The 17,647-nt window shown below is 42.3% G+C and overlaps 1 protein-coding gene across 1 annotated transcript in view; it reads left to right on the top strand.

Annotated features, from left to right (window-relative positions):
- The window catches only part of gli2a (GLI family zinc finger 2a), an 82,582-nt gene extending 66,946 nt beyond the window's left edge, over window positions 1-15,636 (top strand). Inside the window, exons 6-14 of the mRNA XM_085249168.1 lie at window positions 978-1,179; window positions 1,885-2,080; window positions 4,331-4,441; window positions 4,748-4,888; window positions 7,214-7,363; window positions 8,765-8,929; window positions 9,025-9,306; window positions 10,099-10,465; window positions 11,073-15,636. Of these exons, the coding sequence (XP_085105294.1) occupies window positions 978-1,179; window positions 1,885-2,080; window positions 4,331-4,441; window positions 4,748-4,888; window positions 7,214-7,363; window positions 8,765-8,929; window positions 9,025-9,306; window positions 10,099-10,465; window positions 11,073-13,387 (3,929 nt within the window). The 3' untranslated portion in view covers window positions 13,388-15,636. The remainder of the gene's footprint in view (window positions 1-977; window positions 1,180-1,884; window positions 2,081-4,330; window positions 4,442-4,747; window positions 4,889-7,213; window positions 7,364-8,764; window positions 8,930-9,024; window positions 9,307-10,098; window positions 10,466-11,072) is intronic.
- The last annotated feature ends 2,011 nt before the right edge of the window (window positions 15,637-17,647 follow it).

Raw genomic sequence — 17,647 nt, 5'->3', positions numbered from 1 at the left:
ATCCTGCCTCTCACACCTCTGATGATGCCTGTTGTAAGTTGTAATTGAACGCACTCAACTCAGCTCTGTCCCCTCACACTGGGACCAGCACCTGTTGGTCCCCACCAGTGATTTGTCTCCATCTTATGTGGGAGTGAGAGTTGCATGCCTTTAAAAGAAATAAATACACATCAGTATGTGTGGAAAAACAAATTGCCTTCTTTAAGTTCATGGGAAAGTAGTGAACCCCGTCATTTTCTTGTGCTCTTTTTGAAAAGAATGAGAAAACAGTACAAGAAGCAGGTCTAACAGGAGGCCATTAACTCTACCTTTGTGAGTCAGCCTTGTTTTTTTTTTAATGGGATTCTGAAATCAATTTGTTCAAATTGCCTCTATTTAACTTCCCCAAGTACAGCGGCTGAAAGAGATTCCTATCAAAGTAATTACGGAGAATGATTAGGCCCAGATTCATTATGCATAAGAGGATGCAAATGTTAAATAGGGGAGCTGTGTGTGAGAGAGATGCAGGAGATAGGGTTTAGCTTAGCATGGCTGTGACCTCCACTAGAATGCCCGCGGCTCAGCATTTCCTCGAACATGGTCCAGGATAACTGCTGGTTTCTATTGAGGCCATGCATAGTTTTTACACAAGGAATTTGCACATTAAAGGCATTCAACGTGAAATCCAAAAAAACATATTGGGACAATATGTGTGGAGTGTTAGATACTGTTAGCTAGCGTGGGTGTATTCAGTGCTCTGGCTTTGCAGCATTTATTTTTGCTGCAAAGCCAGAAATTTTAACATTGGCGTGTATGTGGATCCGGTCACTTTAGGAACCAGTATATATTAGGGGAATGGCGGTTTTGTCATTTCCTCACAGTCTGCATTTTGCTGTCCATTTTTCAAGCAGTTAATTTATTGGTGGCAAAAAACTCAAATATCAAAAGGCAAAATTGGTGACATTTCTGCATTTGTGTCTCTTGTTGTCTGTCCCCAGTATCCCGTTTTTCCAGCCCAAGGTTGACACCCCGGCTCAGCAGAAAAAGGGCGCTGTCCATCTCGCCACTGTCAGATGCTAGCATTGACCTGCAGACCATGATTCGTACCTCACCCAACTCCCTGGTGGCCTACATCAACAATTCACGCTCCAGTTCAGCCGCTAGCAGCTCCTATGGGCACCTTTCAGTCGGCGGAATCAGGTATAATTGCGGTTCATACAAGAATACTGTATGAACATTGACAGGCATATTTATAGTTTCCAGCAACTGTAGTCTGCAGGCGTCTGTTGATTCAGATCTACCACAGTTATTAATTAGTCACACTTTTAAAAATCACCATTTTTCTTGAAATATCCATTATAATCAAGTTCCTTTTTTGGGTGGCTAGTAAATGTATATATTTTCTATTCACAGCTATTAAAAACAAATGGAGCGAATTTATTGTATTCATACTGTTACAACAAACCAGTAGACATGCAGGGTGGCTTCAAGTTAAGCAAGATTGCTTTGAAGAAAAGATGACACATTCTTCTCCAAAAACTATTAAAAATACATCAGTGAGCATTTTACAACTATCACTTAAAGTGTAAGGTTGCACTGGAAGTAAAGGTGCAGTGTAAGTGGGGGCTTGTCCGGGATTTGGACTGAAACCACACAAAAAAACAATTCTGTAGTCGTTGACTTGGTCTTTATGAGGCATTTTAGATTCAGAGTAAAATCGACTTTCCTGCAGTGCCAGGTTACACTACATGGTCCTTGCTTCAAAGGAGAATGCTAGCTTATCTATTTTCACTTGGTAGTGAGGGACAATGCGACCATGATTCCAGTTGCTTTAATGTTAGTAGACAAAAGTCTCCAGCCATGTTAGCCTTAAAATATCTTTTTTCCTCTCACCCCCTCACTCAGCCCGACATTCAGCTTCCCCCATCACATCAACCCCGTTGCCTACCAGCAGCTGTTGTCCCAGCAAAGGAGTCTCAACGCCTTTGGCCACACGCCTCCTCTCATTCAACAGTCGCCATCTTCGTTCTCTGCTCGTCAACACCCCCTCACTGCATCACCTATGTCCTCCCACAATAGCACCAACTCCGAAGCAAACCAGGTAACATTCATGTCTTTATATTTTAAAGTTATACCTCAGATTGCATTATACGGATATGTAAGCTTGGGATGAATACAGATTTTCTCTGATTACCAAATTTTCACTTTTTATGTCATGATTCTAATGTTTTGTGATCACTAGGTCACATAAACATTAATAGAATAAACAAAGTTTAAGTCTTGTGGTTCTCCAACAAGCAAAACCTTTATAACATTCACCGGACACTATCCCCTAGACAGTTGCCAGTCTTCCCAGGGAAGGGAACTTCACCCTGAGCTCAGAATGTGCAATGCTCTGCAGCTACACCTCAGATTCTGCAGGCCTCAGTTGTTATGCTAATGTTCATGACAGTACAATTAGAAAAAGACTGAACAAATATGACTTGTTTGGAATTTCTGGGCTGTACTTAGTTTTTACGCTGTTACTAATGCCACGGTCTCATTTTTCACATGTTGTTGTTCATCTAATGTTTTGTCTTTAAATAAATTTAAGACCTAATAAGGAGCAAATGATTATTTTTATTTTGTCCTGATACATAAAACATTGCAAAGAGTTTAAGTGTCTCTTGAACTTGACCGTAGATAAAGGTAAGAGAAATTGTAAAATAATACTTTGAAAAGAATTCTTCAAATGTAATAGCATACACATTTTAATTACAGATGAAAATAAAATGTAAAAAACAAACAAACATAGCAACCATAACAAGTAAAATAAACCAAACACAAGTTGATATCTCTGCAACACGATACGCAGACATCTTGGACAAAATGTCCAAACTGCTGTTTCTCCACATTCTTTTGATATTTTTAGATAATTTTAGAAGCTATAAAACTCCAACAAATAGTCGTAAAAAGAAGATAGTGAACCGAGACATAGATTTGAGGTGCTGGAACAAAGCCTAATTGCATGAGTTATCATGAAGTATTTTTACAAATGATGTCTCAGGTCAGAAAAATGTTTGAGGCTCCTTCCCAGTTCCATCTGTCTTACTTCCCACTGTCTCCTCTGCTCCACTTTATCAGCCCACTGTCAACACCGCAGCCCCTCGTAATGTAAACTTCCCACTTGGTGAATCACTCCATCTCACACTACACGCCACTGCCTCCAGCTCTGTTTCAGCACTGTGTCTGCTGAATCCAAGTGTGCTGGAGTGTACTGTATATTTGCACCTTTCTGCACACACTCACACACACAGCTTTATTTCTGTAGTGATCAGAACCATATTTCCCTCTTGGTTTCCAGCCAACTGAATGAATCATCGAGGCCCCTAGAACTGCACTGTAGTGTTCTGGGTGGGATTAGAAGACCCCCCTCTCCATTGTTGGACTTCCTCCAACGAACCTCAATAAACACACACACACTCATATCCATCCTTTCTTTTCTTCTCCATTAGAGCTTTAACAGGCCTTCGTAGTCTTTGTCTTTTCAGAATCAGTCGACAGATCAAAGCCCTCTCGTCGCCCCCACATACACTCACATACTCCTCTAGCCCCGACCCTGCCTCCTCCCCCAATCTGTAGCGAGGGTAATAACTCCTCTTCTTTCATATTTCCTTGCGGCTTTGGCGATCATAAAGCAGTCTAAACTGTTTAGTCTCGGCGGCGGGTCCTAGTCTGACTTATGAACCGTGGTGCCTGGTGCAACCAGGACTTGTCACATCTCTTTGCAGCGGCACAGCGTAACTTTGTGACTCCCCTCTGCTCCCTGTGGTGTGGAAAGCAGTAGAGTCTGGTGCTCAGTCGTTGGTTTAATTAAAAGGTGAGGGAGTGGGAAGATTAATAGTTCACAAATGAATGAATGGTTAGGGATGGTTTGTATTACGAGTAATGGAATGGTTGGCTGATAAATTATGAATGAGATATTTCCAGTGTCAAGGGATGGCTGAATATTTAAAGAGACAAACTCAAAATTTTAAAATCAAAACCTGTAAAAATAAGGATTTGGGATTTGTGTTTTTTGTTTTGTTTTGTATTTTGTATTTTAAGCACCAAAAAGTAATCTCCATTATATTCAAGGGAAGGCAAACATCAAAACACCAAAAGCTTGATGTAAACTGGGCATTAGGATTGACAAGCAAAACTAGTGGCCCAAGGATAAACGTGTAAATAAATAAATATATATATATATATATTTCTAGGTGTACTGTCCCTTTAAGAACGATAATTCTAACTAATTTTCCTTCAATAAAAAGAAATGTAGGTAATGACAACCAGTTAAAAACACATTCCTCTGTTCCTTCATGTCTTTCAGAACGCCAGTGGAGATCCAGCAGTCAGCAGCACTGTCAACCCACTGACCACGAAGAGGTCAAAGGTGAAGACCGAAGCAGAGGGTCCACTGCCCATTTCACCATCGTCTCAGGTGAGAAAATAATAAGCTCCTTAAAGTGGGAGAGTGGTGCACCTTAAAGTTAGGTTGCTAATTAGTCTCTAATTGATTATAAGTAATGGATACAAATGCAGCTTTAATATGTGACAAGAGGTGTGTTTTTTTACAACTCTTCCTCTGTAATAAAGAGGTTGATAAGATAAGAGAAATGCAAAATAGTGCGGAATGCTTCTTAATGACTTGTGAAAGGTTAAGTCTTGTTTTTTGTTTTGTTTTTTTAACTCATTTAAATTGGATGCACGTATTTGATATCTGAAGTATCATACACTTTGTCTCCAGGACCACGGTGGGGGGATCCTGGACCTGAGTGAAGATCTGGATAAAGATGAGTGTAAACAGGAGCCAGAGGCCATCTATGAAACCAACTGCCACTGGGATGGCTGCTCCAAAGAGTACGATACCCAGGACCAACTCGTTCATGTGAGTTTTTGAGTACTCAGTTGGATTTTTTTGTTTGTTTGTTTTTTAATGACAGCCAGCCAGCAGACAGAGGACATAAATCCAGCGATTCCCACAGGATTAGATTATATTGCAGTGGTGAACGGGGACGTGCAAGCTTTCTTAATTAGATTAATAAGTAATATAGACTTCAGGAACCGGCCCTGCAGCCTCAGTCAGTTTAAACCAGTTGCACCTGCTGCAGGTTCTGGACTGCTCATCCAGAAACAGATTTTAAAAGCAGAACAGGAACTCCAAAGATGGATTTAGAGTCTGTCCCAATACGAGACATCACAGACCACAACAAGAACGACCTTGTTAGCGTGTCTTAATGCATCCTCAATCATCAAGGAAAGGAAATCCTAAAAAGCTGATTCTGTTCTCACACTGAAAACACTGTCTAGATGGACAGAATCAACTTTTGGGGACCTTGTTAGCAGTAACCAACTTTTTCAAAATAAGAGCATTGTCTATGAATTTAAAATATATTCTAAAATGGTTGAGAGTTGCAAAAAAAATACTCAGTTAATGTTGGGAAACACCAAAACTGCTAAATTAGAAATTCCTTTAAAGAAATACATACTACCCTCCTTAATCCCTGGTGGTTGTTAGGGTTCTATGTTGTGTTGCTCATTATGTTGTCAGTATCTGCTGTTTTGTTTGCAATGACAGTGGATAGACTACTGTTGTTGTGTAAAAACTCAAAAGTTCAGATTCCTCTTCTGCTCCTAATTAAATCCATGCTGATTGGGTCCACTCAGAAAGCTGAGTAGTGACCGGTCTCTTTCTGTTGGGTCGACACGCGTAATGTTAATGAGCCTGCTGGCTCTTGCCAAATTCAAGCCCAAGCCCTGCAGCTGTGCCCACCCCTCCACAAGCCCAGAGACCCCTAACCCCTAACCTCTTACTCCCAGCAACACCCCCAACCCCCGAAGCCCAAAGGGCCGGCCATAAATCCATCGTCATGCCAGCAACTTTGGGGTTATGCACCCTTGCTTTTTCCAGGCCAACTTCTCTTCTCTACACTTTCTGACTGGCAGTGAGTCACCTCCGAGTAGCAGTAGGAGAGTCATATGTCAGGTCCATAGACCTACAGACCAATGGGAGGAGGTGGACAGGTCGCTATAAGCTGCTACACACAGGACCAGAGTTACCTTTAACAACTTTGCAAACTCTGTGGACCAGTAGAGGACTGTGCTGATAAACAGTGCCAACAGTGCGTTTATGTTCCTGTTTTCTATAAAGTATAAATTACATGGGTGTGACCTCTAACACCACCTCTCTGAGCACATCTGGGGTTTCACATGAGGTTCAAACATCATCAGCGAAAAGAGACCAAAACAAACACACATACACACCACACACACACACCTGTGGGTTTCTTGTGGTTTCTGTTTGACCAGAGTAATCCTGTTTCAAGAGCCTCCAAATTACGGATTCACAGTAGTGTGTAACCTGAAAATAGAGACCTCTGCGTGGGCCACACACTTTTTTCCATTCCTCCTCCTCTTCCTCCTTCCTCCCAGAATAGCCCTCAGTAGAATTGCTAACCACAGACCTTTTCTGCTGGTGAAGAAGTGGCCACATAAGTGGAGCATTGTAGGCTTGGATGTCCTCAGGAAATGAGGTGGTTCCTCTGGGTGTGTGGATATTTGAATGCGGTGGACGGGACAAGTGTTTTGAAATGTGTCTGTTCAGAGAAATCATGTTTGACTGCAGCAGAAGTCATGTGACTAAATATGCTGTAGCTGAGGACATTTTGCCTTGAAGTGCTCTAGGCTGTATGTACGTTGGACTCCAGCATGCCATTCTTTTTTCTCTTCACGCCTTTGATAATTGAGTACTGTCTAATTTCTCTGAAGACTTTCTGCATATTTAAAGTGCAAGTTAAAAAGTCACATAGAAACTGTTTCGATTGACCTCATGATCCATGGAAATGAAGGAAATGAAGGAATGCAGTCGGAAATCCTCTTCTTGATCACTTTTTACAAGGATCCGCTGTAGTTCCTTTTCCAAGAGAAATGTGAACACAAACACAGCCTGAAAAAACACACACACACACACACACACAGCCTTTGTAGCTTTTGTCTACTATTGACAAAGGCATAATAACTGTCAGCTATAATGGATTGCAGAGTGATGTCAGTGAGTCAAGCATGCATGGACACATGAGGCGGGAGCCTATTCTGGTGGGAAAAAGACAAGAATTTGCTGACTCTTCTTTAGCATTTTGTTACGTTATTTTCATCTTTAGGGAAAAGTATCATAGAACTGTGACAATTTACTGGAATCAATCTGTATGTACAGCATATCAACAATGACCACATCCACGGTGAGAAGAAAGAGTTTGTGTGTCGCTGGGAGGAGTGTTCACGGGAGCAAAAGCCCTTCAAGGCACAGTACATGCTGGTGGTCCATATGAGGCGACACACGGGGGAGAAGCCCCATAAGTGCACGGTAAGCGCCTCGTATTCTTGGTAATTTGCTGACTGGTATCACAAGCCATCATCTCCCATAATGCAGCCAGCACCATTTTCCAGCTCGGATTGCAATGCAAGCTATTTGGCATAGTTGGTGACATCCAGAGAAATACAGACATACAGAGAAAACCTAACGATCCACTATAAGCAGCAAAAGGCAAAAGGGGGGAAGAAGAATTCCTTTCATAACATATATGGCATAGGTTATAAAACCCACCTGTTAAGCAATGATGTATTAACTTTGTTTCCAAAACCATAAACCTAGGTGTGATCTGCAAAAATGCTTTTTAACAATGTGTGTGTGCATAACAATGAGAAGGCAGACACAAAATCTCCTCTCAGATTCACTAAAGTTCCTGCAGAGCCACAGCAGACATGATACAACTAGTTATACACACTGACTTTAATTCTCACAGTTGGTTCATTGATCTGTGTAAAAACACTGGAGAGGCCCTTTAACCTTCTTGTTAACATGTTAACCAACTAGTTGAAGTTGGAATTTATTCCGCCGCTTTAGCAGTCAAAGAATGTCAGCCCTTTAGTGCGTCAGTTTCGCCTGTGGAAAAAACTCCCTTACAAAAAAACTTGATATGATTTTCTTTGTGCGTACCACCACTATATTTCCCGTGTTTGATAAATCATGGGCTTTCATTGAAGCCTTCATTTGCTGTGTGAAGATCAAATTGAGGGGCCTGTTTGCTTGGCTTCAAAGCTCACTCTGGGCCTCTCATGAATGTATTAAAACAGATGACTTGTGAAGGATAAAGTTAAGAAAGCTGATTGACAGTGTGGGTGTGTAATTAAAATTTGCAGACAAGCAGGGGGCCATGGGTCCTTATTAAGACCAAGCTGTATATTCTGCACACAAATCCCACATGCATCTTCTCCTAACTCCCCTTTAGTCTTTTCTTTTTAAGGATGAGTCTTCGGACTTTTTCATCCCCTTTCTGGGCTGCTCTAATTTGATTCTCTTTTAATTTCAGAGCCAATTACACTCACAATGACTGCTCAGAAGGAATACCAAATTATAGCTTGTACAGTATAAGTGAATACAAAGGCTAAACACAGACTTCTCTTTGTCTCAACAAAGTGCACCAGACAAAGAGCTCTACCACACCTCACACTTAGTTTGGATTTTTTGTGTAATAGCCCTTTTTTTACCAAAAGTGTAGCAGAGCTTTGCTTTTGTGTGGCACACCACAGTAGGTGGGCAAGAGTCCAAGAGTAAATGACATTTAAAAACTGGAACAAAAAGAGCTTTTTCGTGTTGTTTTTGTTGTTGTGTTCCGGCTCTTTTCTCTGGCCAGCTGCAGACAAAACAACAGCACTCAAGCATCAATCTCATTGTCCGTCTGTCCCATTGTCTGTCTCTCTGCAGTTTGAGGGCTGTTCTAAAGCTTACTCCCGCCTGGAGAATCTCAAGACCCATCTCAGGTCCCACACTGGGGAGAAACCCTATGTATGTGAGCACGAAGGCTGCAACAAGGCTTTCTCAAATGCCTCAGACCGAGCGAAGCACCAGAACCGCACACACTCCAATGAGGTAAGTTCACACATGGATCTCATCTGAGCAGCCGGAAAGGTCAGCTAAGATTTAGATTTGCCACAGTAAAAATCATGTTGAATCCATCTTGGCAGAAACCATATGTGTGTAAAATCCCGGGCTGTACCAAGCGCTACACGGACCCAAGCTCTCTCAGGAAGCACGTCAAGACGGTCCATGGACCCGAAGCTCACGTGACCAAGAAACAACGAAGTGACGCTCCCCCAAGGCTACAGCCACCCAAAGGCAATGGGGAGAACGAGGCAAACTCCAAACACAGCGCAAGAGCCGTAGATGGCAAGGTGGAGGCCAACAGCACCTCTAGGGGAGGGGAAGACTGCCTACAAGTCAAGTCTATTAAGACAGAGAACTCTATGGTGAGTCCTGTTTATCGGTTACACGAGACAGTGGCTCTGGGTGAGCTTTAAAACAGGGGAACAACAGTTATCTTACATTTTTACTAACATTGTTAGTGAGAGGTTCCCTGCTGGACCTGCATGCGTCCTTTCAAACTCACTCTCTGTTTGTTGTCTGAACCTGCTTCTCTCTTTCCTTTGAAACCCTGCTAATGGACAGACTTCACTGAGGTGAGCACGCAGCCTGTTTCAATGTCTTTTATTTTTTTCAAATTCCTGTATGGTGGAAATGTATGGTGCATGATAATCCATGTTCATATATTTTCTTGCTCCTTTGCATGTAAGACAGTCTTACGCTGCCATTACACTGGATTTTTATATCTATGAGCTCAATATTCAACCAACGATAAAAGTCATTGTCACATTAATACTGAAAGGCAGGGACTTGTGTAGCATGTGTGCTGCTCACAGAACTTTTCTATTATCCACTTGTTTTCTTAAATAAATAAACCTCCTTTATAATTCACAAGAGTATGAAGCTATAGGGCTACATTAGTTATTACAAAACACCATCACAATCAGAATTTTTTAACTGTGGTAATTATTTAATATTGAAGAATATCTAATAGGTTTTTTTTTTTAGCTTGGCACAAGGCTGTGTTTTAGTTTTCTTTCATTTATATTCATTTTTAAATTTCACTTTTTAATCACTTTATTTTCTTTTTCATTTACTCAAACAGCAAAGTGAATATTTCTATGATCTACTAACCTCTTGGATTTTGATTCATGACACTTTCGTCTGTCCTCCTCCAGACGTATCAGTCCAGTCCTGGTGGCCACTCGTCATGTAGCAGCGAGCCATCGCCTCTCAGCAGCGCCAACAACAACGACAGTGGGGTAGAGATGGCCGTGCACAGCGGGGGCAGCTTCGGGGACCTCAGCGCACAGGACGAGTGCCCCATGGTTGACTCCACTGTTCCCACTGGGGGCCAGCAGGCTGGGATGGGGCTTCAGTTGAGGAAAGCCACGGGTCACGGTGGTGCAGTCACCATCAAGCTGGAAAACATCAAGAAGGAAAGGCTGAAGACGGTGAGGGACCCCTGCCCCTGGGTTAACTCTGCGCCACAGCCGCTGCAGGGCCAACGCATTAGCATGAAGCTGCCTCCCATACCTGCAGTTGGTAAGGACTACAAGTTGAAGAAACACCTCATATTGGGCTGTACTGTCATAGACTGTGAAGTTGGAGATGGAGATGGAATGAACCATTTATACCCATCTTGAAGCCTAAGCTTTAGTTATATGTGCTGCTTAGTTTTTTCTTAAATGAGTGATCATATTTCAATTAAAGGTTGGAGCAGTAAGCTAATGCTAGCACTAATAAGGAACATCCAAAACTTGTCTGTCATACAGAAACCTGCTAATAAATGCTCAGTACATTCCAGTAAAATCCCAGAATTTTACTACCCAAACTGGAGCACAGACTTCTTGGACAGTCTGTCAGTACAGTTAACTACACAACAGCCGTATTATTTGTTCCAAAAGTGATGGTGAGTTTAATCAGGTGAGGTTAAGCCTTGCAGACAGCTAGGAGCTACAGCTCCCTGTACATGTAACAAAGCGGACAGTGCTCTAGCTTTCAGTCGCTGTACAGTTGTTATGAAGGTGGACACTAGCTATAAAGACCAAAAACAGCGATGCTGAGAAATGCTTCCTCTGTAATTATAAACTCATGTGCATATATAATGTTATAATATAATAATATTTATTCTAATCTTTTTATCTGCCAGGGTCCCTGCTGGAGAACTCCAACATGAGTAACTTAAGTGGTTCGTACCCTGGCCAACGCATGGATGACCTGTTGTCATGTGAAGTGACGCTATTGAACCAGCTGAACGAGCGCCGTGACAGCACCACCAGCACCATCAGCTCTGCTTACACCCTAAGCCGGCGCTCCTCTGGTATATCCCCGTGCTATTCCAGCCGTCGCTCCAGTGGGACATCCCAGTTTGGCGCTAATCGCCACAACAATATCAGTTCAGCTGACTCCTATGACCCAATCTCTACTGACCTGTCTCGTCGATCCAGTGAGGCCAGCCACTGCGGAGGTGGCGGTGTCAGCGGAGGAGGTGGAGCAGGCCTTCCAAGTCTTCTCAGTCTTACACCAGCACAACATTATCGGCTAAAGGCAAAGTATGCTGCTGCCATTGGTGGAGCACCACCTACTCCTCTTCCCAACATGGAACGAATGAGCCTAAGGACTCGCATGGCACTCTACAGCGACTCCCAAGAAGGCTCATCGCATCCCTTCCATCAGCCACCCTCTGGAACTGTACCAAGACGGTGCAGTGATATTGGATATGGCACGCAGAGCATGATGCCCCACGAAGTACCCACCAATCTGCCACGCCGTGCAAGTGATCCAGTGCGTCGTACGACACTGGACCCTCTCTCCCTTCCAAGGGTCCAGCGCTACAACAGCATGAGCAGCATGAACCCCATGAATGCTCCACCAGCTGCAGAACGTCACCAGACACTGGCTACACAGGGCTATACTCGCTCTGATGGAAGCCTGCAACGCTACCCATTTGCCCCCAGACCACCAAGCATTTCTGAGAATGTAGCCATGGAGAACATGGCGGTAGATGGAATGATGGTTGGGGGTGAGCAGGGTGGAGAGGATGATATGGTGCTTCCAGACGATGTGGTACAGTACCTCAGGTCACAGAATTCTGGCCCCTCTACTCACAACTTGGGACAAACCGACTATAATTCCCACGGTCAGCCTCAGGGCTACCAGACAGGCGTGGCTCCACCAGCATCATTTTTTGCGCAGAGGAGGATGGCCATGGTGGATACCATGATGGCTCAGTCCAATCAGGATGTGCAGTCCTGCCAGATGGGTCCGGGAGGTGCTCAGCAGCCTTTTGCAGCACCATCAGAAAACATGAACAAGAATAACATGCCAGTGCAGTGGAATGAGGTGAGTTCAGGAACAGTGGACACCACAGCCAAGCTTCCCAAACAGCAGCAGCATCCTCTCAGGGGGAATCTAGCTGTTGTACAGCAGAGGCAGAACTTTGGGTCCTTCCAGACGCAAGGTCAGGGCTTGAGCAACAACCAGCAAGTTGTGCCTATGAGTCAGAATATATCTATGCAGGGGTATGCAAACCACAGCAACCAGAGGCTGATGAACATCTCTCTACAGCAGCATCCACAACAGAGACAATGCAACAGCGTGAACTTTAGTAACCAAATGAGTCCTCAGCAAGGGTTTGGCCAAGAAGCAATCCCAAGTTCTATATCTGGAAGCACTAGCATGAGACCTACGCGCAACAGTATGGCAGATCAAGAGGTCCAAAGTTACAGATCAAGGACACAGACTGATGTCTATTCTTATGTCAGCCAAGTGGATCCTCAGCAAAATTACGTTATCTCCCAACAGCAGCACAATGTCCAAAATGGAGGCAGAGGAATGTTACAACCCAGGCCTCCCACAGAGCCCAGGTCTACTGCCAGACCACACGGAGGGTCTAGCATGACACAACCGAGCCGATTGCTCAAGTCATCGGATGTTTGCCCCGGTCAAGGTAATGATACCTCTGAGGCAAGCCCAAAGAGGCCCAGTGGGTCAGTAGCCCATGACAGCAACTCAGAAAATCCAAACTCCGCTGTGTTCTACACAGGTCAGATTCACGTGTTTGAGCCACCTTCTGTCAGCTTTGATGCTCCCATGTCCCCATGTGCCAGTCAGGCTCCTTCCAGCAACAACACTTCTGCAGCCAACATGGCTTCACCAGGCGTCAACCAGGTCTCCAGCAGCACAGTGGATTCTTCCACCAGTGGATCTGGGGCCACAGAGCACGCCCAGATCGACTTTGATACCATGCTTGATGACGGAGACCACTCAAGCCTAATGTCGGGCACCCTGAGTCCAGGCCTTCTGCAGAGCCTCTCTCAGAGTTCCTCACGTCTCACCACCCCCCGCAACTCTGTCACCCTCGCTTCTGTACCGGCAGGGATTGGCAACATGGCCATCGGTGACATGAACTCTATGCTCACAGCCCTGGCTGAGGAAAGCAAGTTCCTCAACATGATTAGCTGAGAGCAATCAAACACCTCATCATCCATCCATTCTTACCATGAATATCAGGAATATAAAGACTATACAAGAAAGCACTGATTGTACAATGCAAAACTGCTCATTACATAAACTTTTTCTACACTGTTCATAGTAATATGCTTATCCTGTAATATTTGTTTCAGATTATATGTTACATTAAAAGGTTAATAGTAAATATAGATACGGTTAAGGACCATTTTCTATCATTTGTTAAAAAGCCATACTTTTTAGCTACAAGTCTATGATAGCCCAGGGTATATAAACAGATCAAGAACAATTGCCATTCAGTATTTGCCAGCGTAATAGGCCTTTAAAAAGTGGTGCACTGATAGCAGTTCACATAGTGCCTTGATGAGGTCATCAAGTGTGAGAATCTGAATATGACACAAAAACCGAATTATCAGGAAATGGACACAATATGTGGATAGACTGTTATGTTTGTAGATGATACTGTATGGTACCTGGTCTAAGATATGTTACACACTTGCTGTTTAAGCTAGAGCTGTCAAACAGTTTATAAATGATAAATTCATTTTGTATTGACTTAACTAAACGATAATAGGCAGTTGCAAAAACTGATTATGGAAGCGTGGAGCAGTTTCTTCAGCCCATGTTATGGTTCTTTACTACAACTAACTGGCAAACCTCACACAGGGTGATCTGATTAAGTAGCTCTACCTTCTACATTTTCAACACATCTGCAAGTTGCTTTTAACCCACCCCAGTCCCAGCTCCTTGCTTTTAATACTTTGTCTGACTTCATCAGTGTCATGCTCAGTGCCTCTTCCTGTTGCTGACATCCATGAATGCGCATAGATGGGAGGGCATGTTGAGCTACCATAGCACCAAATAGGCGGGGCAGGGTCTAGCCTGCAGTACTACTTTGACACAGTGACCAAATAAATTTTTAAAAAAGCCTGAGGCCAAATTATACACCAGGGATGGTCATGATTTTCAATAGTCATTCAATTATTTTTTCTTCTATCATTTTCTTTTCTTTTTTTTAATCAGTTGGTTATGCTAAACTATATTTTCCTTTGGCTTTACCAGAATCTGGGTGGATATATAACACACTAATACTCCCAGAGGTCATAGTAATGTAGCCACAGTAGAAACTGTTTGCTGACAACCATTAAACAACAGAAACAGGTTAAATAAGTTATGAAAAATAACTGGATAACAGAAGCATGTGTAGTACAGCAAGGTTAGACGCTGCTGTACAAACAGGAGAAACATGCCAAGCCAAAGACAACCACAGAAATCCCAAAATTTAAACAAAATAAAAAATAAAAATGAGGTTCGGTGCAGATGTTGTCAGGTAAAGCTAGCATGTTACTACATGTGCGTGCACTCATTCGAGTATTTGAGTCTGGGAGTCGAATAAGTTCCAGTAAATATCAGCGTATCTCTGCTCCCTAATAAATGCCAGTATTGGAAAAAAAATAAACTGCCGTTGTAGTTCATATATGCACTTAACCATCCTGCAGCAGAGGAAATAAAAGCTGTGTTTGCTGGAGCATGTCGTTATGTAATAAATGTTTACCATCTGAAATGTTTTGAAATGTGTTACCAACATGTGTGTGTGTCATAAAATTTCACTGAATGCAGTTTACAAAGTGAACATATTTGACAGCCCTAGTTTAAACACATGGTTGTTAGGCATTGTGATCCACAGAACTGAAGTGCTTTCTGGTCATAATCTGAGATTGTGAGGATGTGAAATGTGATTTCCTTCTTTGCCCTCTGGATCAGAGACGTTCATTCTCCATGGTCCCATCTCACAAGGGTAAATGATTGAAAAGGACAAGGATATGCATCAGTGTTAGTCCATCAGGGCACATGAACCCCTGCGCATCTGATGAGGAGCACTCTCTGAAAGAATATACAAGTACCTCTGTGTGTTCTCAGTAGAGATCCAACTCTAATTAACACATTCATACCCCCGTCAGTGCACCCTGTCTCTCCCCTGGGTTCTCAATGAACTGCAGAGTCCAGGAAAGGACTCAGACTTTGATAATGAAATCCTGTTTTCGGACAGGATGGGCAAACTAGGTCTGCAAATTCCTCTGTTTTATTATGTTTGCTGAAATTGCTGAAAGTAGCCTTTTAAATGTTTGTGTGTATGCTACCATCCACTTTTACTATGCTTGGTATGTGTGTGTGTGTGTGTGTGTGTGTGTGTGCGTGCGTGTGCATGTGTATATAGCTTTTGTACATTTCAAATAAACTATCTCCTCTTTTTCTGTCTAAATCTGCTTGCTGTGTCTTCTTTGATCTGTGTTCCCTGGAGACAGACCATGAAAGTGAGGCTACACTGCATTCGAAATCTCATTTAATGTGTATTTTCTCAGACTGTTCTTGAGAAAAACTGAAACCAAACACTATCACATATTCATCCATACAAGTTACTGAAAACAGATATATCTTAAATTGGGGGGGGGGGGGGGGGTAAATAAGTCACCTGTATGACTCATACCAAGATTGAATTATTAGGGGTTGCGGCTTATTTCAAAAACAGGAAGACACTAATAAAGGAAAGAGGAGTGAAGCTTGCTAGCAATTTCAACTCATCTCCTGAAACATGAATAAGTACTGGACCTGAATCTGCCTACAAATCACCCCCAGTGCCATACTTACCCTCAGTGCAAAAAGTAACACACATTAGACTCTAATGTGTCTATTTTCTGCGTCTAATACAGCAACGTCTGGCTCTAGAAACCAAAGTGGCAGCTATAAAGATGAATTCGATGCTTCAAACACATGCCGATGGGTGACCTCACCATGGCTGCATCTATCTTTTATATACAGACTATATGAGAGCATTTTAATAAATGCCTCACATGGTTATTGGGTTTAAGCTATTTTCATAAATACGTCATTTGATGTTTGACATCTGTAAATACTAATTAAGAAGAGAAATGGACCTGTAGCTTTACTTTTTAACACACTTCACATAGTCTGTTGAATTTGTGCTAAAAATGATTCATCATCAGTGATTTAATTGTTGGTTTTAAAGGATATCAGTTTTTTGCAGGTGGTGTTTTCATCACCAACCTGGAAGTCCAGCATATAATCCAGCAAGAATTTTAACGGGCAGGATCAAATTTGGTGTGCTCTCTTTTTTATTCTACCTTCAGTAAAATAAACAAATTCAATAAATTTTACTAAATACAATGTTAAATTATTGTCCATGATGTTACGCAAAATGCCAAACAGACCAGATTGATTTTTTTTTTAAGCAGTCATGATGGTTTTTCACTAAAGGGCCCAAATCAAGACACAGGATCAAGCGAGCAACAGGAACAATCAGTGACTTTAACCCAAAACTTACTTCATGATACAAAACGGAAGCAGTTGAACAACCACAAGGAGGTTGAAGAATTAAGAATACAGAGTTACCGAGAAACAATCAGAGAACTGATTGGGCGCAGGTAAAACTAATGAAGACGGGGCACACAATCACAAAGAAAGAAAAACACAGGCAAAGAAAAGAGGAAAAAATGCCCAAAGAAAGTCACTACCAAAAAACAGGAAGCAAATTTAAACAGTCTAACTCTGAAGTTAACTTCTCCTCAGATGGTCACAATCCAGGACCTGGGACGTAGTTGCTTTTAATTCTTACTGGAAACAAAACAGCATTTAAACCATGTTGATAACTATCTCCATCATGTAATTCCTTTAACCTGACTGGTTTTCAGGGTTACTTACAGTCTACTTCACTATTTGCACACGTCAACTATTTTCTCAGTTGCAAACCAGCAACTAGGTTTTCATTCAGTTTCTTTGCTTTCAGAAATCTTCATCGGTTAAATGCACCAAACCCACAACCCATAGAGTCCAACTTTACAGCAAAACTAAACATGTTTATATGAGAAACCAAAGAATGGAGGAGAATATTCTTTAATTCACCTGTTTAAAGTTTGTTAATTAGGGGCACGGCCACTTTGACTTTTTTTTTATTAATCCTTTTTATTTATTTTATTTTGTAGTATTATTTTCAGCCTGTAATTGTATTAATTTTTCATCAATTTGTCATCCTGTGTTTGTTTTACTTACTGTGCAGTGTTTTTATGTCTTATATGTTTAAATGCTATATAAATAAACTGATTTGAATCGACTGAGCAGTAATCAGCGGGTATCTCTGTCTAATAAAGCCAGCTGGTAAGTTAGCACTCCATTCTCTCATCCAAAATGGTCACTTTTAGAAATAAAGAAACAACTTGGTCGAGCCAAAACTTTGTG

The sequence above is a fragment of the Mchenga conophoros genome, linkage group LG16, assembly GCF_057382185.1.
Source record: "Mchenga conophoros isolate Kocher_MC1m ecotype Shallow Benthic linkage group LG16, M_conophoros_male_GT1.1, whole genome shotgun sequence".
NCBI lineage: Eukaryota > Metazoa > Chordata > Actinopteri > Cichliformes > Cichlidae > Mchenga > Mchenga conophoros.
The sequence above is the reverse complement of the archived record's forward strand: the minus strand, read 5'-3'. Positions and strand labels throughout refer to the sequence as shown.